This window comes from Elephas maximus, chromosome 7, assembly GCF_024166365.1.
Source record: "Elephas maximus indicus isolate mEleMax1 chromosome 7, mEleMax1 primary haplotype, whole genome shotgun sequence".
NCBI lineage: Eukaryota > Metazoa > Chordata > Mammalia > Proboscidea > Elephantidae > Elephas > Elephas maximus.
The window spans coordinates 7743234-7770087 of NC_064825.1; the positions used below are offsets into that span (position 1 = coordinate 7743234).

At 40.6% G+C, this 26854-nt stretch overlaps 1 protein-coding gene across 1 annotated transcript in view; it reads right to left on the reverse strand.

Moving 5' to 3' along the window:
* POU2AF2 (POU class 2 homeobox associating factor 2) overlaps positions 1–26569 on the reverse strand; it is a gene marked incomplete at its 5' end in the record, with an annotated part of 41737 nt that extends 15168 nt beyond the window's left edge. The window contains 1 exon segment of the mRNA XM_049890922.1: positions 26450–26569. Coding sequence (XP_049746879.1) covers positions 26450–26569 — 120 coding nt within the window.
* Positions 26570–26854: the final 285 nt, after the last annotated feature.

The window sequence follows — 26854 nt, forward strand, 5'->3', positions numbered from 1 at the left end:
CTTGGTTGCTGTTGAGAAGTCTATAATTTATCTTATAGCTATTCTTTGTAGGCAGTTTTTATTTTCTCTCTGGTTGCTGTTAATATACTCTTTTTTTTCTTTAAGGTTCTTCAAGTTCCATCTCATTTTATCTAGAGGTAGCTTTCTTCTTATTTATCCTAATTAGTTTAGGATATGCTTTATGAACTTATTTTTTTATAAGTTCTGGAAAATTGTCAGTTCTCATCTCTTCAAGTATTGTCTTACCTCTATTCTATCGTCTTCTCCTGGAACTCCCTATAGGTGTATTTCAGATCTTTTATCTGCTGTATCTCTTAACCTCTTTTTATTTTTTCTATCTCTGTGAGACTTGGTTCTATATTTTGGGCACATCTTCTGATCTGCATTCAGTTCACTAGTTCTTTCTTCAACAGTAGTTAATTTGCTGTTTAACTCATACATTGAGTGTTTTCTTAAATCAACAATTGCTATGTTTTTTAATTTGTGTAAATCCCATTTGATCCTTTTTAATCTGCTTGATAATTTTTGATAGCCTTTTTTTGTTGTTGTTGTTAAGTACTTATTAGTCATTAAGTTATTTTATGTTATGTATCTGATAATTCTAATATCTGAAGTCCTGGTAGTTTAATGTTTACACTGACTCATCCAAGGTGGTTTGTTTTCTTATACATTTGGTAATCTTTGATTGAAGCTCATAGCTGGTTAACCATAATCTGTAAAAATATGAGGTCCTAAATCGAGGTTGCCTTTCTCTAGAGGATTTGTGTTTATATCTCTTGGGATCCTGCTCCCTCCCAGGTTCACCAGATTAATCCTGGAGTCCTAAGTTCAACTACCCAAGCTCATCAAAAACTCAAGGACTAAAGCCACATTTGACCCTTTTTTTTTTTTTTCCAGGGGAACTTTCCTTTGTAGTGTGCTTACCTCCTCATCATTCAATACCTTGGTTTCAGCTCAGTCTTCTCCCCAACCGCCCATGTCACCCTCACCCCAGAGTGTTGAAGATTTAAATTATCATATAAATACTTCATAAGCACTTTCTTGTAGTATTTTCATAAGCACACTGTTAGGCACATGGTCAAATGTATTATATATATTATGTCTTTTATTCTCATAATAGCCCCAGAAGATAAGTAATATTATTCTTATTTTACTGATGAGGAAACTGAAGCACAGAGAGTATAACCCAAGTTCCCCTCTAAGGTGGAGTTGGTTGGGGTGCTGCAGATGGTGGGCAAGCTGGGGATGACAGTGGGTGGAATCAGACATGAACTTTTCTGATTTCAGAGCCTATTTCTAACCACCACACCATACTGCTTTCCGAGCAGTTCAGTAACTCAAAAATAAAAGTAGCAAAGCAGTACAGTTTTTCTTTTAGTATAAACGGACTCAGGCATCCAGAGAGATTGTATAATTACTTATGCTCTCACAAAGAGGGTCAGGTGTGTCTGGGATACTTATCCAACTATCCATCCATCCATCCATCCATCCATCCATCCATCCATCCATCCATCCATCCATCCATCCATCCATCCATCCACCCACCCACCCACCCACCCACCCACCCACCCACCCATCCATCCATCCATCCATCCATCCATCCATCCATCCATCCATCCATCCATCCATCCATCCATCCATCCATCCATCCATCCATCCATCCATCCATCCATCCATCCATCCATCCATCCATCCATCCATCCATCCATCCATCCATCCATCCATCCATCCATCCATCCATCCATCCATCCATCCATCCATCCATCCATCCACCCATCCACCCACCCATCCATCCACCCATCTTTGTCTATGTCTATATCTATGTATCTATATGCATACCTATATATGAAGACAGACAGAGAGAGAATATCTCTGGGGGTGGTGCAAACAGTTAACATGCTCGGCTGCTAACCAAAAGGTTGGAATTTCTAGTCCACCCAGAGAAGCTTTGAAAGAAAGGCTGGGTGATCCATTTCTGGAAAATCAGTCACTGTAAACCCTGTGGATCACAGTTCTGCTCTGACACATGGGGTCTCCATGAGTAGGACTGTGCTTGATGGCAATTGGTTCTGTGTGTATATATATATATATTTTCTTCCTAAATTCTTCAGCAAGTATTCTTTGTTAGTTTTATTGATGTATAATTTACATATGATAAAATCCACCAATTTTAAGTGTATAATTTACATACGATAAAATTCACCAATTTTAAGTGTACTAAAAAAAGTGTATAATTTAATAAATTTTGACAATTGCATATACTTGTGTACCTGCCACCACAATCACAATGTAGAACATTTCCACCATATTTGCTTATTTTGGGGCTACAAAAATGGCAATTTCATATGGTTCAACCTGTATACTCCGTCTAATTAGTGCTGCCCCCTCTATGGTGGCTCTGGAAATATTTGGATGGATAAATATGAAAAGTAATGATAGTGCCACTTCAGTCATCTCATGGAACATGGAAGAATTCTAAAGTGTCTACATTGGAACTGGGAAGGATTTCACTGGACTGATTTCAGAGCTGACATTTACTTCTTCCATCCTTTTCTCAGATTTTATAGGTTGAGAAAGATAGGCTGAAATGTGAGCCTCCACTATTCACACTAGCTGTCATCTCCCACATGTTAGGAAAACTCACATTTCTTTCTTCCTTGCTCAAGATATTATATCCACACAGTTGCCTCTCGCCATACGAATCCTCCAGAAATAAATATTGAAATTAATGTTGAAGAGCTCTTAACATTTGACCACGTAAGATGGTATATAATTTTATTTTGCATACTGCAAACAACAGGATCCTGCAATGCCAGGTAGCCAAATTAAGAGGTTTATATTTGAATGAAATTTGCCAGCCTGCAACTTCCTGTAGCTAACACAGCAGCCTCACAGCTGCCCCAAAAGCCCCTCCATGAAAATGAGTTAATTTGAACTAATAGGCCACCAAGGCAATAAAGTGATAAGATTAGGAGTTACCCTTCTGAGCGCATTCATAGTCACTTTTATGACCCTATAATAATATTTTAGGTGCCAGTCTAGTTGAAGGAATATATTGAAATATGCTGGGGAAGACATCTCTGATTAGCATAAGATATTCCACACTGCTATATAATGTATTTTTTTAATTCTAATTATGCAGTTTAGAAAGTATCTTCTTAAACTTAAAAATATTAATGATTAAATAATAATAATTATAGCCACTTGTGACTACCTGGTGTCTCTCAAGGAGTTCATAGTACTTTATATATTTAATTTCACGTTGTCATTTTAACTATGACGATATTATATTGAACATTATAACCTCACATTTTAATAAGTGAATTTAGACTCAGAATTGCCCATATGATTTTTTTCTCTAACTTTGAAAAGAATTAAAGTTAATGCCAAATGCTACGCAGTTAGCCTTTAAATGGGCACTCGTGTTAGGCTGGAACATCTTCCTCCCCAGCAGGAAATGGGCATAGAGAATTAGATGATTTAATTAGATTCTTGAATGATTTAATAGTAACATGACAAGTGTGTAGTAGAGCCAGGGACATTCTGACTGGTGTGAAATTTTGGTCCGTGATTAAACTGTGCCAAACATGTTCTAATACATCTTAACTATTTTTGCAAGGTTTAAAATAGGTTTTGGTTTATGGATCACTTATCTGAATGACATGGAAATTTCATTATGCTGCTGCTGTTGTACGCCGTCAAGCCGACTCTGATCCTAGCCACCTCATGCGACAGTGTAGAGCTGCCTCACAGGGCTTCCTGGGCTGTAATCGTTACAGGGACAGATTGCCAGGTCTTTCTCCTGCAGAGCCACTGGATGGGTTTGAACTGCCAGCTTTTCAGCCATTAGTCAAGCATTTAACCATTGCACTACCAGGGCTCCTTAATTTAATCATAAATAACAAAAATACCCTATAAGGAACAGCAATTACAGTTATGAGCATCTACTATGTGCCAGGTGTTTTATATAATGTTATCTTATTATAAAGTAGATATCGTCATCTCAGTTTTATAAAAGAGGAAACTAAGCATCAGGGACTTATGGATCACAACGATCCGTGTTCTGTTGTGCATGGGGTTGCCACGAGTTGGGGGCTGACTCAACAGCAGATAGCAACAACAAGAAGCATCAGAGAAGTTAAGTAACGTGCCCAAGGTCATTCATTTGGTAAATTACAGAACTAGAATTTAAACGCAAGATTCTGTGACTCCCAAGTTAATGCTCCTTCCGCTTTCAATGACATAATAAGTCCTCTACACTAATCCCTCAATCAAAACACAGATATTTATTGGGCACCTCTAGTATGCAAGGCATGGTGCTTGACACTGCAGGTGCTAGAAAAGATGCAAAGGGCCTATAATAGAATCTACTTTGGGTAGATTAAATATGGCCACAAATTCTTTGCAGCTCCTCCCATCAAGATGTGGAGCCTATTTCTCTGTACCTGAATCTGGGCTGGCCTTGTAATTTGCTTTGGCCAATAGAATGCAGTGGAAGTAATATTGCAGAAGTTCCAGAATCTCAGCCTCAAGAGGATTTTCTGCTCTCACTTTCACCTGCCCGAAGCTAACCTATGACTCTTCATAAGAAAGCCCCCGGAGGATGAGTGACCATGCGGAAGAGAATTGAGGTGCTCCTGCTGACACGGCTGCCACCAACTGCCAGACGTGATGGAGGCCATCTTGGACCTTCTATCTTAGCTGACTGAGCCTCCAGCTGAATGCATGAGTAAGCCCTGGTTCGAAAACCAGCAAAGGAACTTCCAGCCAACACACAAAATTGTGAGAAATAAGTCATCGTTGGTATAGTCTACTAAGGTTTGGGGATGTTTCTTATAAAGCACTAAGTAGCTGATACAGACATACCCTGGGAAAAGGAGCTCATGGTACAGAGCAGTCCTTGTCTGGTTTCCAGGTGAGTGGCTCATGCTCTACATACTCTGCAAGTCAGAAAAGGGTGGTCAGTGCATGGAGGGTTTGAACTGGGTGCTGAAGGATGAAGGATGCAGGGGGGAGAAAGGAGGTTCCTAGGAATGAGGAGCTTTGGAAATCAAATGCAGAGGTGGGAAAGCACAGCCCTTTTTCAAGTACTGTAATAACGAGCAAGTGGTTTGTCAGAGCAGAAGTCTGGCTGATTTGATGAAATAAAAATGTATCGTGGATTGGCAAAATAATTCCATTATGAAAACATTCTGCATCCCACTTTGAAATGTGGCGTCTGGGGTCTTAAATGCTAACAAGCGGCCATCTAAGATGCATCAGTTGGTCTCAACCCACCTGGAGCAAAGGAAAATGAAGAACACCAAGGCCACACGACAACTAAGAGCCCAAGAGACAGAGAGGGCCACGTGAACCAGAGACCTACATCACCCTGAGACCAGGAGAACTAGTTGGTGCCCGGCCACAATTGATGACTGCCCTGACAGGGAGCACAGCAGAGGACCCCTGAGGGAGCAGGAGATCAGTGGGATGCAGACCCCAAATTCTCATAAAAAGACCAGACTTAATGGTCTGACTGAGACTAGAGGAATCCCGGCGGCCATGGTCTCCAGACCTTCTGTTGGCCCAGGACAGGAACCATTCCCGAAGACAACTCATCAGACATGAAAGGGACTGGACAGTGGGTAGGAGAGAGATGCTGATGAAGAGTGAGCTAATTATATCAGGTGGACACTTGAGACTGTGTTGGCATCTCCTGTCTGGAGGGGGGATGGGAGGATAGAGAGAGTGGGAAGCTGGCAAAATTGTCACGAAAGGAGAGACTGGAAGGGCTGACTCATTAGGGGGAGAGCAAGTGGGAGTAAGGAGTAAGATGTATATAAACTTATATGTGACAGACTGACTTGATTTGTAAACATTCACTTGAAGCTCAATAAAAGTTAATAATAAAAAAAAATGTATTGTGGGTTTATCCCAGGATTATGGTAATTTCTCTGTATGGTAATTTCAGTGTACAGTTTCACAGGGAAGACAGTTGCATAAATATATAATATATGTAATTATTGCAATAATAAAAATAAGTACTTGGAGGTCTAACATTTCCTGAATACCTACTGCATGTCAGACTCTGTGTCAGGCACTTTACTAACGCCATCGTGTGTGTCTGAGTTGCATCATTTTTAACAACAACTAATGTTTGTGTGCTTTATTTACTCTGCACTGTACTAAATGCTTTACACATATTATCTCATCGTTGTTAGGTGCTGTCAAGTTAAACCTGATTTATGGCAACCCATGCACAATTGAACAAAATGCAACCTAGTCCTGTACCATTCCCATGACGGGCTGCAAATTGGACTGCTGTGATCCATAAGGTTTTCATTGGCTGATTTTTGGAAGTAGATTGCTAGACCTTTCTTCCTAGTCCATCTTAGACTGTAAGCGTTCTGAAACCCGTTCAGCATCACAGCAACACTCAAGCCTTCACCAACAGATGAGCGGTGGCAATGCATGAGGTGTATTGGCCTGGAATTGAACCTGAGTCTGCCACATGGAAGGTGAGAATTCTACCACTGAACCACCACTGCCCTCTTTTATCTTATTAAACTCTCACAATTAACCAATGAGATGGATTGTCATAAGCTATTATCACTAGTTTATAGATTAGGAAACTAATGGACAGTATAAAGGATTTGTCCAAAGTCTCAAAGCTATTAAGTGATACAGCCTGGATGCCAGCCTAGATCTACTCTAACCACTCTTTAGGGCAGGTAGCAGAGACAGGGGATAAGGGGCATGCCTTACTGTTTTGGGGGAATGTGACCAAACATATCATAATGCAGGTCAACAGTCAGTTTTGCAGGCTGAAAGGAAATTAGAAGGCAGGTAGGGCAAGAGGCACTGTGGTCGGAGAGAAAAACAAAGGCTGGAATGTGTGGCACAGCAATGTCAAAGACATGGGAACACAAGCAGGAAGTAAGAAGACTGAGGAGCGGCTGGAGGGGTGTGCAGGGGCCAGATTATACAGGGAATTTGGACTTGGTCCTGTAGCAGGCAATGGTCCTTTGGACCTTCCTGAGCTGTTTGAGACATGATAAAAGTGGCGCTCTAGGAAACTTAATCTGGTGCTGAAAATGAGGGGTCAAGGAAGGTAAGTAGGTGTGTTGCTCTTGTAGTTGGGTAGGGCTCCCTGATGGGGGGCTGGCTGTATATACTCTTTGCGGGGGGGATTTCAGGAGGCCAGCTGGTGACACTTATATCCACCTCTATTTGGCATCATTTTGGTGCCTGGTGAGGGCTGATAGTTGCCCCCTAGGTGCTGAGGGCTGCTGGCCACCTGTCCCAGGAGTTCCACTGAAGCAAAGCTTTTCCTTTTCTTCTTTATCACCCTCCTGCTGATACAGTGTGTAAAGAAGGGGCTGGCACGCCTCTTTCTGACTACTCTATTTACAAAAGAAAAAAAAAAAAACCTACATTCTAAAATGACTTAATTTAATAGTATATTGTACAGGCATAATTCTAAGGCTGATAAAATTTTTACTTGAGGAAGATATAGTTGAAACATTTATACAGAATACATTTAGCTTGTGTCTGCAAAGTCTGGGTTATAGGAGGCTTCTCTTACAAAGAAAGAGCTCCTTGAGGTTTTGTCCACCTTGTCTTCATTCACCAGCCTCTGGAGACAGTAGATATTACAGGCATACCTCGGAGACTTTGCGGGTTCAGTTCAGACTACCCCAATGAAGCGAATATGCAACAAAGTGAGTCACACGAATGTCTTTGGTTTCACAGTGCATAAAAAAGTTATGTTTACACTATACAGTAGTCAAGCGTGCAACGGCGTTATGTCTAAAAAAATGTACATATCTTAATTAAAAAAATACTTTATTGCTAAAATAGCTAACAATCATCTGAGCCTTCAGTGCTTCGTAATCTTTTTGCTGGTGGATGTTGATGGCTGCTGATGGATCAGGGTGGTGGTTGCTAAAGGTTGGGGTGGCGTGGCAATTTCTTAAAACAAGACAGTAATGAAATTTGTCCCGTCAATTGACTCTACCTTCCACGAAAGATTTCTCTGTAGCATGCGACGCTGTTTGATAGCATTTTACCCACAGTAGAAGTCCTTCCAAAATTGGAGTCAATTCCTCTCAAACCCTACCGCTGTTTTATCAACTAAGTTTATGTAATATTCTTTATTAGTTGATATTGTTTTATCAACTAAGTTTATGTAATAATTATGTAATATGATCCTTTGATGTCGTTTCAACAATGTTCACAGCATCTTCACCAGGAATAGATTCCACCTCAAGAAACTACTTCCTTTGCTCATCCATAAGAAGCAACTCGTCATCTGTTAAACTTTTATCATGAGATTGCAGCAATTCAGTCATGTCTTTAGGCTCCACTTCTAATTCTAGTTCCCTTACTATTTCCACCATGTCTGTGGTTACTTTCTCCACTGAAGTCTTGAATCCTTCAGAGTCATCCATGATGTTGGAATCAACTTCTTCCAAACTCCTGCTAATGTTGATATTCTGACCTTCTCCCGTGAATCACGAATGTTCTTAATGGCATCTAGGATGGTGAATCCTTTCCAGAGGGTTTCCAATTTACCTTGCCCAGATCCATCAGAGGAATCACTATTTACGGCAACTAGAGCCATTTGAAATGTACTTCTTAAATAATAAGATTTGAAAGTTGAAATTACTCCTTGATCCATGGGCTACAGAATAGATGCTGCGATGCTGTGTTAGCAGGCATGAAAACAACATCAATCTCCTTGTACATCTTCATCAGAGCTTTTGGGTGCATTGTCAATGAGCAGTAATATTTTGGAAGGAATCTTTTTTTTTTTTTTGAGCAGAAGAGCTTAACAGTGGGCTTAAAATATTCAGTAAACTACATTGTAAGCAATGTGCTGTCATCCAGGCTTTGTTGTTCCAATTTTAGAGCTGCGGAGTAGATTTAGCATAATTCTTAAGGGCCCTAGGATTTTCAGAATGGTAAATGAGCATTGGCTTCAACGTAAAATCACGAGCTGCATTGGAGAGTCAGCTTGTCTTTTGAAGCTTTGAAGCCAGGCATTGACTTCTGTCTAGCTATGAAAGTCCCAGATGGAATCTTCTTCCAATATAAGGCTGTTTTGTCTACACAGAAAATCCGTTGTTTAGTGTGGCCGCCTCCATCAGTGATCTCAGCCAGACCGTCTGGGTGACTTGCTGCAGCGTCTACGGCAGCCCCTGCTGCTCCACCTCGCACTTTTATGTTATGGAGATGGCTCCTTTCCTCAGACTTCATGAACCGACCTCTGCTAGCTTCAAACTTTTCTTCTGCAGTTTCTTCACCTTTCTCGGCCTTCACAGAATTGAGATTTAGGGTCTTGCTCTGGATTAGGATTTGGCTTAAAGGAATGTTGTGGCTGGTTTGATCTTCTATCCAGACCACCAATACTTTGCATTAGCAATAAGGCTGTTTCGCTTTCTTTGTCGTTCACGTGTTCACTGGAGTAGCATTTTTAATTTCCTTCAAGAATTTTTCCTTTGCATTCACAACTTGGCTAAGTGTTTGGTGCAAGAGGCCTAGCTTTCAGCCTATCTGGGATTTCGACATGTCTTTCTTACTAAGCTTAATCATTTCTAGCTTTTGATTTAGAGTGACAGGCTTATGAATCTTCCTTTCATTTGAACACTTAGGGGCCATTGTAGGGTTATTAACTGGCCTAATTTCAATACTGTCATGTCTCAGGGAATAGGGAGGCTGGAGGAGAGGGAGACAGATGGGAGGGAGAAGGGGAGGGCACCCACAACAGATCGGTGGAGCAGTCAGAACACGCACCACATTTATGTATGAAGTTTGACATTTTATATGGGCGTGGCTTGTGGTGCTCCAAAACAATTACAATAGTAAGATCAAAGATCACTGAGCACCATAATAAACCAAAGTCAAAACCAAACCTATGGCCATCTAGTGAATTCCGACTCCTAGTGACCCTATAGGACAGAGTAGAACTGCCTCATAGGGTTTCCAAGGAGCAGCTGGTGGATTCAAACTGCTGACCTTTTGGTTAGCAGCCACTCTCAACCACTGCATCAGCAGGGCTCCGATCATCATAATAGACATAATAATAATGAAAAAGTTAGAAATATTGGAGAATTACCAAAATGTGACACAAAGACACGAGGTGAGCATATGCTATTGAAAAAATGGCGCCGATAGACTTGCTTAATGCAAGGTTGCCATAAACCTTCAATTTGTAAAAAACGCAGTATCTCTTAAGTATAATAAAATGAGGTATACCTGTACGTAATTGAGATAAAATTAAGCCATAAAAGGATTAAGGGATCTACTTAAGGCCTACGAATACATAGTGATAAAATAAAGACTAAAAGCCATAGTTAAATTCTCTCTCAGGGAAAGGAATTGACCAGGAAAATATTAATTTTTGCATTTATGTAATATTACAGGTAAATAGCAGCATAGATTTTGATGTTCATTAGGGTGTTGCTCCAACAACTTCATTTCTCTCTAATAAAATGTAGGAAATTTCTGGAAGAATACACATGAAGCTCAAGGGTGGTGACTTCTGGGAAGTAGAACAAAGGGATCGGGTAGGAGAGGTTGGTGTACTTCTAATTTTTACTTATACTCTCTTGTACTCTTTGAAATTTTTACCATGTACTACTTTGCAATTAAAATAACTAGTTAATACAAATTAATGGATAGACTTAGGTCTTTCTTACATCTTTATTGTAAACTTCAAATTTTTAAAAAATATGATTCCAAGTGTTTTAAATTTCTGACATATGAATTATTTTATGTCTTTTGGAAGGCTCACATGGTTACTGAATTCCAACTTTCTGACAGTTTCTTGAAATTTGACTGTTAAAACTCTCCTACTTGGCACAAAATTACATCCAGGCTGTCTCCATGAGAAAGTTATTTCTGTGCCTAAGGTACAAAAATGAAGCGCATTTTTACCCCTGCGTCTTGATGTGCCTTTGGAATGTCATTTGTGTTTATGTAGCTAAGTTAGAACAACAGGAGCCGCTGGGATGCACGTTGATAAATGGTCCCGTACACTTTGGCCAGAACAGAATTTGTGGAGAATTTCAGGCATGCCAGATGGGCTTGCCATGGCTGTTTCTCTGCAAAATTTGATTATTTTTGCAAGCTGTGTGAAAGAATTCACCACCAGGAAATATTTAAAATTTCATGACATTAAAAAAAAAATTCAGAACCATTAGAACAGCTGAAAAAATAAGTTGCTTGCAGTGGGTTTCCTTTTTTTTTTTTTTTTAAATTTCTGCAGTTGTGAAGGAGCAGGTGGTTGGGTGGGGAACATGGAAGGCACTGGAAATGCAGTTCAGTTCTCTAAACAGGGCAGGACAGTGGGCTAATTAATGTCAGACAATGGACCATTTTGAAAGCATTAGGAAATAAAACCTTCATTCAAATGAATATGAAGGATACACGGTGGACCTGTGTATTCAAATGCTGGTATTCTGGGTTTACAAGGCATTGCCTGAACAGAAAAAAAATTGGCCACGTTAACCAGCAATATGCAAAGCACTATATATGAGCATGAGCAAAAGTTGCGGGAGACACACCAAGAGTAGACATTGATTTCCTTTATCAAAAAGCAAAAAACAAACAAAACCAAACCCGTTGCTGTCCAGTCGATTCCGACTCATAGCAACCCCATAGGACGGAGTAGAACTGCCCTATAGGGTTCCCAAGGGGCAGCTGGTGGATTCAAACTGCCAGCCTTTTGGTTAGCAGCCACGCTCTTAACCACTTAGCTACCAGGGCTCCTTTATCAATAACCTACCAAAAATTACAAATAAAAAATGGATTCTTCTGGAGACAGTTCAGCAGATAATACAAAAAATATATACATATATCAGGAAACATAAAAAAAAAAAATACCAGCAAAGCAAAAAGACACACTATGGGCCATGTAATGACAGCTTGCTATGCCCCGGCAAGCAAGAAAAACTTACTGAAGCCAGGGCATTTTGCAGGATGGGTTAAGTTTATGAGTAACAAAGAGATAAAAAATAATTTTTATGGTGTTTTAAGAACTCAGAGAAAAGCGTGAGTATTTTCTATAGTAGCAGTGGTGTTGACTTTCTTCCACGGATAGGTCTTGAGAACTTGAGATGTCTTCAAGCTTGGTCTAAATCTTAACCTTCTTCCATCCATGGATTCAATATAACATACTTGTGCTACATTCTTAGTTTTGATGACATGCTGATGGCATTAGTGGCTGTGATTTCATCCTTGAATTTACATATGGCCAAATGCCTAATTTTAAGGCATGAGTTGTTAGTTTGTGGACTTATTTACTTTTTTCTTCTATTGGCTTTTTCATTGTTGTTTAGCACCACTATTAAAATATCAAAGAGAAATAATACAAATACATAAATTATCCAAGTTTTAGCATGTTTTGGGAGGAGTAGATCTTGATTAAAATTAGATTTCTATACCAGTAAAATGTTCCATCTGTTTTTAACATGGAATACTAAAAATTGGTCCTTAGTACTTTTTTTTTTTTTTACTTAGGAAATGAGAGCATTTGTAGTCCTGTTCCACCCATCTTTTTCCATATTTTTATAAGAAGGTAAGGGCAATGGATTCGGGTTTTGATTGTAAGGGCCTAAGGAAATGACTCCCTCCCCTTTCCCTTGTTACTAGGTGCTGTCGAGTTGGCAGCTCCAGCTCATGGTGACTTTGTGTATAACAGAACAAAATGTTGCCAGGTCCTGGGCCATCTTCATGATCATTGGTATATTTGAGCCCATTCTTGTAGCTATTCTGTCAATCCATGTCATTGAGGGTTTCACTTGTTTTGGCTGACTCCCTAGTTAACCAAACAGGATATCCTTTTCTAGCAATTGGTCTTTCCTGATGACATGTCCCAAGTAAGCAAGTTGAAGTCTCAGATAGTATTTTGTGATCCATAGAGTTTTCATTGGCTAATTTTCAGAAGTAGATCACCAGACCTTTCCTCCTAGTCTGTATTAGTCTGAAACCTTCACTGAAACCTGCCTGCCATGAGCGACCCTGCTGGTATTTGAAGTACCGGTAGCATAGTTTCCAGCATCACAGAAACACACAAGCCACTGCAGTCCGACAAACTGACAAATGAGTGGCAGCCTCTTTCCTTAGTGGCTATGATATTTATTAAGAATACGCTTAAGGAAAACATCCTGCATCCCACTTTGGTGAGTGGCATCTGGGGTCTTAAACGCTAGCAAGCGGCCATCTAAGATGCATCAATTTGTCTCAACCCACCTGGAGCAAAGGAGAATGAAGAACATCAAAGAAACAAGGTAATTATGAGCCCAAGAGACAGAAGGGGCCACATAAACCAGAGGCTACATTAGCATGAGGCCAGAAGAACTAGATGGTGCCTGGTTATAACCAATGACTTCCCTGACAGGGAACACAACGGAGAATCCCTAAGGGAGCAGGAGAACAGTAGGATGAAGACCTCAAATTCTCGTAAAAACACAAGACTTAATGGTCTGACTGAGACTAGAACAACCCCAGAGGTCATGGTCCTTGGGCCTTCTGTTAGCCTAAGACTGAAACCATTCCCAAAGCCAATTCTTCAGACAGGGATTGGACTGGACTGTAAGACAGAAAGTGATACTGGTGAAGAGTGAGCTTCTTGGCTCAAGTAGACACATGAGAATATGTGGGCAGCTCCTGTCTGGAGGCAAGATGAGAAGGCAGAGGGGGACAGGAGCTGGTTGAATGGACATGGGGAATACAGGACGGAGAGGAGGAGTGTGCCATCTCATTACGGGGAGAGCAACTAGGAGTACATAGCAAGGTGTACATAAGTTTTTATATGCACGTGTAAAAAAAAAGGGTATGTTTAAGGCACTTCAGTAGGTAAAACTATGAGAGAATTTTGCACATCACGGGGATGGGGAGAGCATCTAAGAGATGAGTCAACAGAGAAAGCCAGCTAAACTGAGCTGGTAAACTCTATGTTTCGCTGGGCTCAGAAATCTCTTCCAGTCAGTGCAAGGAAGCTCACATTGTCTGTCTTCTCATATAGAAGAACAAGACCTTCTACAGACCAGGTTGGCAATAGTCAGAAAAGAAATCACCCTTCCTTCACCAAAAGACCTAGCAGGAGAGTAATCACCAGGCAAGAGGAATAGGCCAGAGAAGAGCAGGGTGGATGAGATAGGCCCTGGGGGTCTCTAGGAGAGCAGCGGAGAGGTCAGTGTGGTATCCTTGGACTCTGGTTCAGGAAATGCTTTCCTCTTGAACACCTGGGGTCCAGCAGTGGTGGGAATGACAAAGGACTATATTTTGGAAGCAGATTCTGGGAGAGAACTAGAGATAGGTCCTAGAAGACAATGAAGACCTTCAGGTGTCTAGTTTCTTCTAAGATGTCTGGGTGTCATAGGAAAGGAAGGCCTGGCTTCTGAGCAGTCCATGGACTCACTGCAGGGATGGGTGGGGAGATAAACACGTGGTTGAGAAGGAGCAAGATCATAATTGGGGCACATCATCATGTATTAAGGAATTCCTGGGTGGTAAAAATGGTTAACGTGTTTGGCTGCTAACCAAAAGGTTGGAGGTTCGAGTCTACACAGAGGTGCTTCAGAAGAAAGGTCTTGCCATCTACTTCTGAAAAATCAGCCATGGAAAACCCTATGGAGCACAATTCTACTCTGACACACACATGGGCCACCATGAACCAGGGCCACTTCGATGGCAACTGGTTTTATCATGTATTAAATCTGAAGTGTGAGATGATGACTTAGCAGAAGTACTTGAAGTCATTCCAAAGCTAGTCCTCTCTTGGATCAGACTTGTACATTTAAGAAGGCAATGTTGTATGGTGGGTAAAAGACCTTGGATTCTCAAAAACCTGTGTCTAAATCTAAGATTCACTGCTTTCTACCTGATCCTTAGTTTCCTCTTCTGAAAAACATGTATTAGAGTAAATATACACGAGTGCCAATCTCTTAAGCCTCTTCTGCTTTTCATTGATAGATGGAATATATTTTAAAATGGATAAATGAAAATAGTTACAGTAAACAGTAACTATTATTATTAAGAGCCCTGAATTATCCAGAACAGAACTGAGGTGATGAAAGGGGCCTGCCTTTAGAAGTCCCCTCAACTGTTGCGGCCATGCCAGGCATTAACCAGATATTGACGTTAGTGTCAGGAAATCTGTACCCCACGTAACTGCTCTTGGGCTTTATGAGATTTTTCTGTTCCCTATTTTCCTTGTAGACTCAATCTGAAAACCCCCGTTGAACTAGAAGAAACAGGATTTATCTTTTTCAGAATAAAGAGTTTCAGCCTAGCCTTGCAGGTTGGGTAAGGATGCCAGTGGGGGAGGGATGGAAAAACTACTGAGTCAGCAAGAGAAATAGCTGCACCCAGCAGGGAGAAGGGGGCAAACTGAGAATTCTTGTGAGCACTGATCCACTCCTGTCTGCACCTCTCAAGATTATATGGTCCTTTTAACTGAGGAAATGTAGGCTTAAAAAAAGTAACAATGTTTGTTAGATCAGAAAATTCGTGGCAAATCCTAATCAAAATATTAAGACTCGTATTTCCTCCTTCCTGCCATTTCATGTTGGGTTTTCATATACAGTTGTCCATGATGGATAGGTACAACGCTTACTTTGTAACCTGGGAATGATTAAGTCTCCGGGTAATCAGTACAACCGAATGGGAGCAGCTGAATTTATCTTAATGAAATGCACTGAGTTGGAGCTTCAACTGCAACCATTTTGTCCTATCGGCCTATGAAGAGTGGTTGCATTCCTGAGCCAGAGAAGAATTAAGGTTGCTAACTGTTGTTTCTACTGTTTTGCTGTTTCATTTGCTCATCATGAGTTAATTTGCAAGCCTAAAAAGTAAAATAAAATAAATAACAACACCCATTGACCTTTCTAATGGTCTGACTTATTTAGCATTGTATTAGAATTACTAGTAATGAAGGCAGGAATATCTAAACTTCTCAGGCTGCTTTTAAGAGCTCCCACACTCCTGCGCACATCCACCTTCCAGCGGCACAGCTTCCCTGTGACGTTTATCAGGTGCTACCATGTGCGGCGTGGTGGTTAAGTGCTACGGCTGCTAACCAAGGGGTCGGCAGTTCCAATCCTCCAGGTGTTCCTTGGAAACTCTATGGGGCAGCTCTACTCCGTCCTATAGGGTAGCTAGGAGTCGGAATTGACTCAACGGCACTGGGTTGACCACATGCCAGGCACTTTAAAAACCACAACAGCTGCCATTAGCTGTGCACTTGTAAAGTGCCATGTGCCGTACTAGGTGCTTATACACAGCATCTAATTTCATTCGCATGACATCTTATATGGTGGGTATCATTATCTCCATTTACACCGGAGGAAACTGAGGCCCGGAGAAGTTAGATAACAACTTCTACATGCCAGAGTCGGGGCCTCGTTCTGTCTGACTCCAAAATGCAAGTGCTTCACCATTCTCCTACATGGCCATTTCTCTTGGGCTGGAGATTCCTAAAGGAACAAACAAAAATAGCAAGACAACAACCAGTTGGGGGAGAGATTTAAGAAAGGAAGCAGTTATAGTGAGGTATAATAAGTATTTTAGCAGCAAAATATGCTGGAGGCTTTGGGAAGAGAGGGGAGTGTCTGGGAGGACTTGACAGCTGAGGCTGGTCCTGAATCTTGAAGGATGACAGTCCAGGCAGACTTTTTCTTCTCCAGACCTTCCCTTTCACTTCTCCACCCTACAGGCAAAGTTGGTCCTTTCACTGGTCATCACAGACAGGCTACCTCCTGTCCCTCTGGGTCTTTGTCCCCTCCCATTTTTGCTCAGATTCCAACCCTCTTCCTTCAAAGCTGAGCTCAAGTCTTGACCTCCTCCAAGAAGCCTTCCACCCGTCTGGTTCACAAATTGCTCACCCTTCTCTGAATCCCAGAGTGTTTGTTTCATTGATTATCACTATCACTTGTTTGGCACTTGGAGCAAAAGCAATCTTTTTGTTTTTAATCACTTATTTCACATATATAAGGCATTGGTGGTTCAGTGGTAGAATTTTTGCCTTCCGTGCAGGAGATCCCAGTTCAATTCCCGGCCAGTGCACCTCATGCACAGCTGCCACTCTTCTGTCAGGAGAGACCTGCACGTTGCTGTGATACACAGCAGGTTTCCGGCGGTGGGGGGGGGGGTCCGGATTCACACGGATTAGGAAAACAGTTTGGTGATCCACATCTGGAAGGAGGGGGAGAACGATCGTGCGATTTGAAGAATGTAATCAATGTCACTGATTGTATGCATAGAAATCGTTGAATTGGTGTATGTTTTGCTGTGTACCTTTTCAACAACTATATATATGTGTATATATATATATATATATTTTTTTTTTTTTAAAGAGAAAAAGGAAAAAGAAAACCCTATGGATCATAATGGTCTGATCTGCAACCAATCACGGGCATGGCGTAGGACTGGGCAGTGCTGCCTTCCGTTGTGCATGGGGTTGCCATGAGTCAGGGGCCAACTAGTTGGCACCTAACAACATTTCACTTATAGATTCTACCCCTGCAATTGGTCTATGCATTTCTTCAGGCCAAAGGATTTCTTAAATCACTTTGACTTCTAACCAGCTTCATTCCTTGCAAGCAGTATGTAATAACAACAGTATTTATTGAGCACTTATGTGCCAAGCCCTTGACAAATATTAAATCTAATCCTCTATGATAACCTTGCAAGGCTGGTATTATTATCCTCCTTTTCCAGCAAAGCAAAGTGAGTTTCCCATCACCAAGCAAATGGCAAATGACAGAGCTGGGATTTGAACTCAGGTCATCTGGCTCGAGAGCCTCAACTCTTCCCCATGCTGTGTGCCCCCTTACTGGATGTGTCTTTAGAAGATTTCTCAATCTAAGTACCGTAGGTCCCCAGATGACAGAGTGAGTCTATTGGCAGAAGCATTAGCTCAAAGATGCTTCAAACTAGGTATGAGCTACTTCTCAGAGATTCGAATCTATTTTAAATCCTAAACAGTGAGAAGGGAAAATTTGAAGTAAAATTGCAAAAACAAGGAAAAAGAATGGGACAAACTTTAAAACTTGAGTATTAAAACTGAATACTGAAGTGAGAGGGAATTTAGAAAGCTGGTCCAACTCTCTACTTCTATAGGCAAGGACACTGAAGCCCAGAGATGAGAAGGGAATTGCCCAAGACCACTTAAGCAGAAGGAGGGATTCAAGCAGACTGAAGAAGGAGTAGTTTCTCCTTTAGCCTAAAAGGTACGTCTCTGATGTGTTTCCCAAAGTTTCACGAAATCACAGAGAATTTGAGATGACCCAATATGCAGTTTCCAACGGTGTGTTTTCTTTATCTAATACTTCCTAAGAAATCCAAATGCAAATCACAGATAGGGACATCACAGTGTTTACCCTTGGTGCTAATTGCCGTGTGTAAGTGATTGGTGCAGCCGAACGCAGCTGGGTATGTAAGTAAACAATCCTCAGACTAGCAGTCCTGATGGGAAGTCAGACAGTTACTAGGGACAGAGCTGGGTAATGCACACCTGTTCCACAGTTCGAATTTACTCACCTTTCAACAAAGATCAAACACTTTAAGTTATACTATGCCATAAATGTACTATCTGGCACCCATTTACCTTCTGTTTACCCACATTTTCCCATCAAATATGTACTATTATAAAGCTGCTTTCTATGCTTCCAATATTTCTCTTCCAAAAATGACTAGGAAAGATTATTAACAAAGAAACCCGACAGACAATATAGCCTTATCCTGTATGTTCTTCAAGTAGAGATTTTAGCAGCTAATTTAAAAGTAAGGATTTAAGAAAATGTAGAAGAAAATAACTGTAATTCTGATTTGAAAGGCGAACACTTGAAGTTAGTACAAAAGAATCATATATATGTGCAAATAGTTAATTTTTGATATGCATATATATAGTACAATTCAACAGAACGCAGAAATTATCAGACAGTATCTTTAATATCACATGCAAGTAAAAGTTTGCTGAAGATAATTCAAAAATGGTCGCAGCAGGACATGGACAAGGAGCTGCCAGAAATTCAAGTCTGATTCAGATGAGGACATGAAATGAGAGATATGGTTGCTGATACGAGACAGATCTTGGCTGAAAGCAGAGAATATCAGAAAGATGTTTACCTGTGTTTTATTGACTATGCAAGGACATTCGATTGTGTGGATCATAACAAATTATGGATAACATTGTGAAGAATGGGAATTCCAGAACACTTAATTGTGCTCACGTGGAAACTGTACATAGACCAAGAGGCAGTCATTTGAACAGAGCAAGGGGGGTGTTGAATGGCTTAAAATCAGGAAAGGTGTGCATCAGGCTTGTATCCTCTCACCAAATTTATTAAACCTGTATGCTGAGCAAATAATCCCAGAAGCTGGGCTATATGAAGAAGAACGCGGCATCAAGATTGGAGGGAGACTCATTAACAAGCTGCCATATGCAGATGACAGAACCTTGCTTGCTGAAAGTGAAGAGGACTTGACGCACTTACTGACGAAGGTCAAAGACTACAGTATGGATTACATCTCAAAGTAAAGAAAACCAAAATCCTCACAGCTGGACCAATAAGCAACATCATGATAAACAGAGAAAACATTGAAGTTGGCAAGGATTTCATTTCATTTCTACTATCAACACCCATGGAAGCAGCAGTCAAGAAATCAAATGACAATATTGCATTGCGCAAATCTGTTTCAAAAGACCCCTTTAAATTGTTAAAAGCAAGGATGTCACTTTGAGGACCAAAGTGCCCCTGACGCAAGCCATGGTATTTTCAGTTGCCTCATATGCATGGGAAAGCTGGACAATGAATAAGAAAGATGGAAGAAGAATTGTTGCCTTTGAATTGCGGTGTTGGCAAGGACTGTTGAATAGACCATGGACTGCCAGAAGAATAAACAAACCTGTCTTGGAAGAAGTACAGCCAGAATGCTCCTTAGAAGCGAGGATAGCAAGACTGTCTCATGTAATTTGGATATGTTATTACGAAGGACCAGTCTCTGGAGAAGTACATTATGCTAGGTAAAGTAGAGGGTCAGCGAAAAAGAGAAAGACCCTCAAAGAGATGGTTTGACACAGTGACTGTAACAATAGGCTCAACCAAAGCAAGGATTGTGAAGATGGCGCATGACTGGGCAGTGTTTCCTTCTGTTGTACATGGGATCGCCACCAACAACAACGGCAAAATTCAAGGCTAATCTAATCCAAATATCCCACTTGCAATATTTCTCTCCAACATTTTCCTTAGTTAAGACCTTCTGAAAACAGAATCAGGTCTTCCAAAACCTCCACTTATTTTTTTTCCTAAGTTTATTTAGAATATTAACTTAAAGAACTTTCATATTTATTTCCTTATTGTTTTTCACTGAAGCATTTTGATGAAAGAGAAGGATAACTATTAGCATGTCCATAACCAACAAAATGGATTTAACATCAAACCCTGACTCCCAAGCTGATTCTTATTTTCCCCATACTGTTCTGCACCTCCATTCTATCACAAAATTTTAATTCCAACCTGATTTCCATTTTCCACTCAGCAAGTTTAAAAAAAATTCCCTCATGCTGGCTGTGGCATATTCAATGATTTTAAATGAATCTTTATGCTGGTTTAAGAAAAACTTGATTAGAAAGCTCAAGAGTCTGCAAATGGTTCACTGAATTTCCAAATAAAACTGAAAAACTGTAGCTACTGGGCTTACTGCTTCCTTTTTTTTTTTTTTTTTTAAAAACTGTGTATAACTGATAGTACACTGACTTTTGTAAAGATATTAAAATATTTTGAAGATTACCTTTAATGAAATTCAGTTGAAATAACATAATTGAAAAAAGAAACTAAGCATAAGCCTACATCAAAAGTCTAATTTTATATGCTACATATACATACATACATTCATGTATGTATGTACTAGACATTGATGAATGGTTCATATTTTAAATATTCTGGTAGAGCATCTAGTCTTGTAATGATGATGGACACACAGAAAAATTTGAGAGAGATAAAAGCATTATTTAAACAAATATACACAATAATAGCTGTGAAAACAGAATTATAGCTCAAATGTATAGAAGTGGTTTTAATTTCCAGCCTTTGGTGGAAGTCTCTTTTAGTACAATTTTTTTTCCCCTTAGATTCCTACTGCAAAAATGTGAAAAACATTTTATGGTATCAAAAACAGGTGTTCTTCAGGGAAAATGTAGTAAAGATGGATCCACACAGCCTTGAGTAAACATTATCAAAATGCTGTTGTACAGAGGCGAGCATGAATTTGGGCATAAAATATTACTTCCTGCAGGGTTCTTATCCAGGGAGGCATAGTTTCCATAATACATGCGTATTAGTTTCCTTGGGCTGCTGTAACAAATTAGTACAAACTGGGTGGCTTGAAACAACCAAAATGTACTCTTTCACAGTTCTGGAGGCCAGAAGTCTAAAATCAAGGTGTCAGCAGAACTACGCTCCCCCTGGAGACCCTAAGAGAGAATCTGCTCTTTGCCTCGTCCAGCTTCTGGTCACCGTCTGCATCCCTTGACTGTGGCCATATCACTCCAGTCTCTGTCTCTGTGGTCACATTCTTCCATGTGTCCTCTGCTGTCTTTCTCAAAACTTCTTCTGCCTCTCTCTTATAAGGATACATGTGATTGCATTTAGGCAGAGGTGTAACTAAGGTATGGCAGGTAGGGCAGTTGCCTTGGGCACTGCTAGAGGAGGGGGTCGCTAAAAAGCAGTCTCTATTGGCCATTGCAGTTTCCATTGCCGGCTGTGAGAGATCATTCAGCAATTTAAAGCTAATTTCCCTAGATGCTGTTTTCCACAGAGAGGTCCCTGCATTTAGGGCCTACCTGAATAATCCAGGATAAGATCCTTCTATCAAGATCCTTAGCTTATTCACATCTTTTGCTATATAATGTAGCATTCACAGGTTCTAGGGATATGATGTTGAATACTTTGGGGGCCATTTTTTGGCCTAGCATAAGCTTAAGGTAAATTCCCATGACAGAACCTCCAATCTCCTCAAGTTAGACTTTGACAGGTGATTAGCCATATTGCCAGCTGAAAATTCTGAATATGTCTAATGGATGGCTTTCCTATCTGGCCTTATTAGATTCATTGTCACCTAGGGCATTGGTAGAAAAAGTGACAGTAGTCTCAGTATTACCCATGCAAATGCCCATCGGTAACGTGATTCTTTTTGATTCTCTAAGATTCCTGCTCATTGGGTTGCATTTGCAACAGGGACAGAAATAGGATGATTAATGAATGTGATCTTCTTGAGATACACAAATATTCTAGAATAATGATTCAGAGGGTGAAACATGAGCAGGTGGACAGTAAAATCAATTTATGGACTATTTATTTGAAGACGCTTAAGTCCAAGCAACCATGCTTCTGTATGTCATATTTTGGGACTTTGTTCACTTAACTACCCAAATTTAAATGGCCATTGAGCTGAAGATGAGAGTAAGAGATGTTGGGTAACAAGATGGGAACACAAAGTTAAGGATGAGTTCATACTCATGTACATTTGATGCTTGGGAATAACTGCCATGATGTGAGCTGTCTGCACTTTTCTAGTCCTAGAAGTTCTTTCTGTATGATGTATTTTCTGATACTTTGATTCCCTTTGTTTGCATGTCTCACACAATAATCTATTCTAGTCCACATTGATCTTTCTCTTCTCAGTGCAAAGCATCGAAAAGACTATGGAATTAGGGCTCAGAAGAACAATCACTTATTAACCCTGCAGTGTAGGAACAATCGCTTCCTTTCTCTTGCTCTAGATTTTTTTATTTGTAAAATAGGAAATAACATAAATATCAGTCTTACAGGTTACTGTGCTTATCAAATGAGGTAATACACCAGGAAGTATGCTTTAAATTGTCTTAATGTAAACATTATTACAGTCTTCATATCACTTGGCTATGGCACCTGGTCTTTTATCTTAAAGATTCAGTTTTTATCTTTTGGATTCGGTGCTTGGTTATATGGTCTTGTATTTGTTAAATGTGTAAATATTTTCCCTTTCCACCAGGTTATTTGATGCTTAAAGGCACCAATTATTTGTTACGTGTTTCTTGTACCCACTTTCTCTATAACACAATGCCACTGGGCCAATAGCAGTAACTCAATAAGTTTCTGTTTGAGTAAAGAGAACCTCAGCTGCAACGCATGAGGCTTCGAGACTTGTTCTTTGCTTTATGGAAAAGTTCTCAACCTGTAATGTGTGAAGGAATTATCCAAGGAACTTGTTAAAAATGACCGTTCCCGAAGCCCAGCATAGCAGGGGCCGGGGTTTGGGGACCATGGTTTCAGGGGACATCTAAGTCAATTGCTGTAATAAAATCTATTAAGAAAACTTTCTGCATCCCACTTTGGAGAGTGGTGTCTGGGGTCTTAAACGCTAGCAAGCGGCCATCTAAGATACATCAATTGATCTCAACCCACCTGGAGCAAAGGAGAATGAAGAACACCAAAGATACAAGGTAATTATGAGCCCAAGAGACAGAAAAGGCTATATAAAACAGAGACTACATCAGCCTGAGGCCAGAAGAACTAGATGGTGCCCAGCTACAACTGATGACTGCCCTGACAGGGAACACAACAGAGAAACCCTGAGGGAGCAGGAGAGCAGTGGGATGCAGATGCCAAATTCTTGTAAAAAGACCGGACTTAATGGTCTGACTGAGACTAGAAGGGCCCCAGAGGTCATGATCCCCAGACTTTCTGTTAGCCCAAGACAGGAACCATTCCAAAAACCAACTCTTCAGACAGGAATTATACTGTTTTTTTTTTTTATGGGCTAGAAAATGGTCCTGGTGAAGTGTGAGCATCTTGGATCAAGTAGACACATGAGACTCTGTGGGTAGCTCCTGTCTAGAGAAGTGATGAGAGGGCAGAGTGGGTCAGAAGCTGGGCTAATAGACACGAAAATAGAGTGGAGGGAAGGAGTGTGCTGTCTCATTAGGCGGAGAGCAACTAGGAGTATACAGAAAGGTGTATACAAGTTTTTGTATGAGAGACTGACTTAGTTTGTAAACTTTCACTTAAACCACAATTAAAAAAAAAAAAAAAACCCATTGCTTGGCCCTAGCCCAGAAACTCTATGCCAGTAGACATGAGACAGGGCCCAGGAACATGCATTTTAAAAGAAAACAAAATAATTTATTATGTTTATATTATTATCTTTTATAAAATAAAAATTTATCAAGAAATAGAAAAAACACAGTATTTGATAGTCACATACGTACATACCCTCTTGTTACCACAAATTGGAGTTGACTCAATGGTAAATGTCTTTTTTTTTTTTTTAATCTTTTTATATAACTCTGATATAGTGTCTTATCATTTGTATATAGGTGCTATTAATGACAAAGAGTCCTGAGGTGCAAACGATTAAGTGCTTGGCTGCTACGTGAATGGTCAGTAGTTTGAACCTATCCAGAAGCTCCATGGGAGGAAGACCTGGAAATCTGCTTCCGTAAAGACTACAGCCAAGAAAACCCTTTGGAGCAGTTCCACTCTCTTATGTGGGTTGCTATGACTTGAAATCAACTCGCTGGCACCCAATAACAACAACGAAATTATTAATGACAATGCCAAGAAGTGAGTTACAGCCTCATTCACACTGTCTGCTCCTTGACTATGGGTATTATCCTTATGTGTGACTCTTATCTTCCCAGACAATTTGCCTGGAACTTTTTTTCAAGTTCTAGGTTCAGTTCCTCTCTCATATGATAGCTAAGTAGCCCACATAACTTCTGTTTGAAGATGAGGACCACTTATAGTAGACTTTGAATTTTTTCCACTCTCTCTCTCCTTCCCCCTCCTGCCCTCTCTCTAAACTCTCTCAAAAGAGACTTGCTTTGTATCACTGTTTTAGCACACACTCCAGATGATTCCGAGAGGGCACCATGAGAGACACTGCACTAGGGGCTGACAAGAAGCCAGTCCCTCAGATCTCTTTGTATCAGCTAAACTCCACTTGTTGAACTTGAAGACAGAAGGTGGTTTCAAAGAAAGGAAAACAGAAAATGTGTGATAAAAGGTGTTCTTGGATGTCAGGAAGTTGTACCTGGAGGTGGTTCGCTTGAAACATGTTCCAGAAGCTTGTTTTTGGAGTAGTGCTGGGCGTGGTGCTGGCATTCTCAACAAGGACGCTGGAGGGGACAGTAATACCTGCTGTGTACCAGCCCCCATACCAGGCATTGTACCTGGCTGCCCCATCGATTCTTGGGCGTCTGTTCTCGCGTCCTGCATCCAGTAGAAGCCCAGTAGATGCCTGTCTTTATGTATTGATTTTGATAGCCAAATGCTATTTCCGTTCAAGAATCATTTGTTTTTGGAGGTCTGAGAGCAATTACCTATTTTAGCTGCAGAGTGGAACTATTTTTGCAGACCTGAATGGCAGATAGAGGTTTTAGACTTACGCCACTTCTTACTAGGATTTTAGAATCTGATTTTACATGTTACAGAGATGTTTTTTTCTAAGTTGTCTCTGTATCTGGTTTAGAATAGCTCTGGCTAAACGTCAGCATTATTCCCACTACCTGAGCCTTGGTTAATTCGTTACTGGGGGAAAATGAAAAAGTCAGGACATGTCATCCTTTCATTGCCATTAGCTGGAGTAGCCAACCAAGAAGATCATGGAGTTTATGGAATGGTTACTTGTAGCTTAATAGATCTGCTGTTGAATTGATTTAGACTCATAGTGACCCTATAGGACAGAGTAGAACTGCCCCATAGAGTTTCCAAGGAGCAGCTGGTGGATTTGAACTTCCAACGTTTTGGTTAGCAGCTGAGCTCTTAACCACTGTGCCATCAGGGCCCCAGATCTGCCATAGTGCTAATAATAGTCAGAGACTTTTACAGTTGGAAGGGACCCTGGAGATAATTTTGATTGACTCATTTCAAGTTGGGTTCAGAGAAGTCAAGTGACTTGCCCAGGGTCTCACGGCTGGTTTGTGCCAGGGCTGTGGTTCCCTCTCTGCCCGTGTTCCTCCCACTCCATCAGGCTCTTCAGGCAGGAGGCAAGTTAGCATTTACTGTCTGTGGTTTATGTGATATGCAGTTATGAGGAAAAATGAATTCTATTTCCAAGGCCATATAATCAATAGCAGGCAAATAGAGACATAAAACTCTTCCAAAACGGACACGAAAACCAGTGTAAAATAGACGAGCATGAGGAGGGCAATAGAAGGGAGTGATAAGTTAAATTGCCAAGGTTGGCACCACTAAGTGAGAAACAGAAGATACCAAGCAAGGCAAAGATTATCCATCACGGGGAGTAATGACAAACAAAAGTGATTATAGAGCATGTTGCCACCAAAGGAGAGCTTTGTAGCTAGACTGTCAGACCCTAGGTGTGGGAGACTGGTGTGTGGATGAGGCAGGGAGGGAATAACTAACCTCAACAGAGCACTTAAACCTCCAAACACTTGACAATGTATTGAATTGGGACTTACATTATATCTTGAATTACTTGTCTGCCTGGATCGTTTTTCTGCCAGTAGGTCTTTGACTGTATGTTTCACTCTCACACCTTGATACACTCGTTTACTGTAGTTTCCTGGGATTTAAACAGATGGAAGAGTTAACAATCAGATTGGGTTGGAATAATTAGATTAACTTCTGGAGGGACATATTCAAAGGTAATTATTGTGATGCCCTTTTCTCTTTAGAATAACAAAATTCTTGAATTTGAAGTGGTTTGAATAGCGACCATTTAGTCCTATCTCCCAGTTCTTGACTGACGCTCATCCAAGATGAAGAAACCTACGACCTCCCAAGACAGCCTGCATCTTAACGGGTTGTACTAGACTTTTACTGAGGCATTGGCAGTTCAGTGGCAGAATGCTCGCCTCCCATGC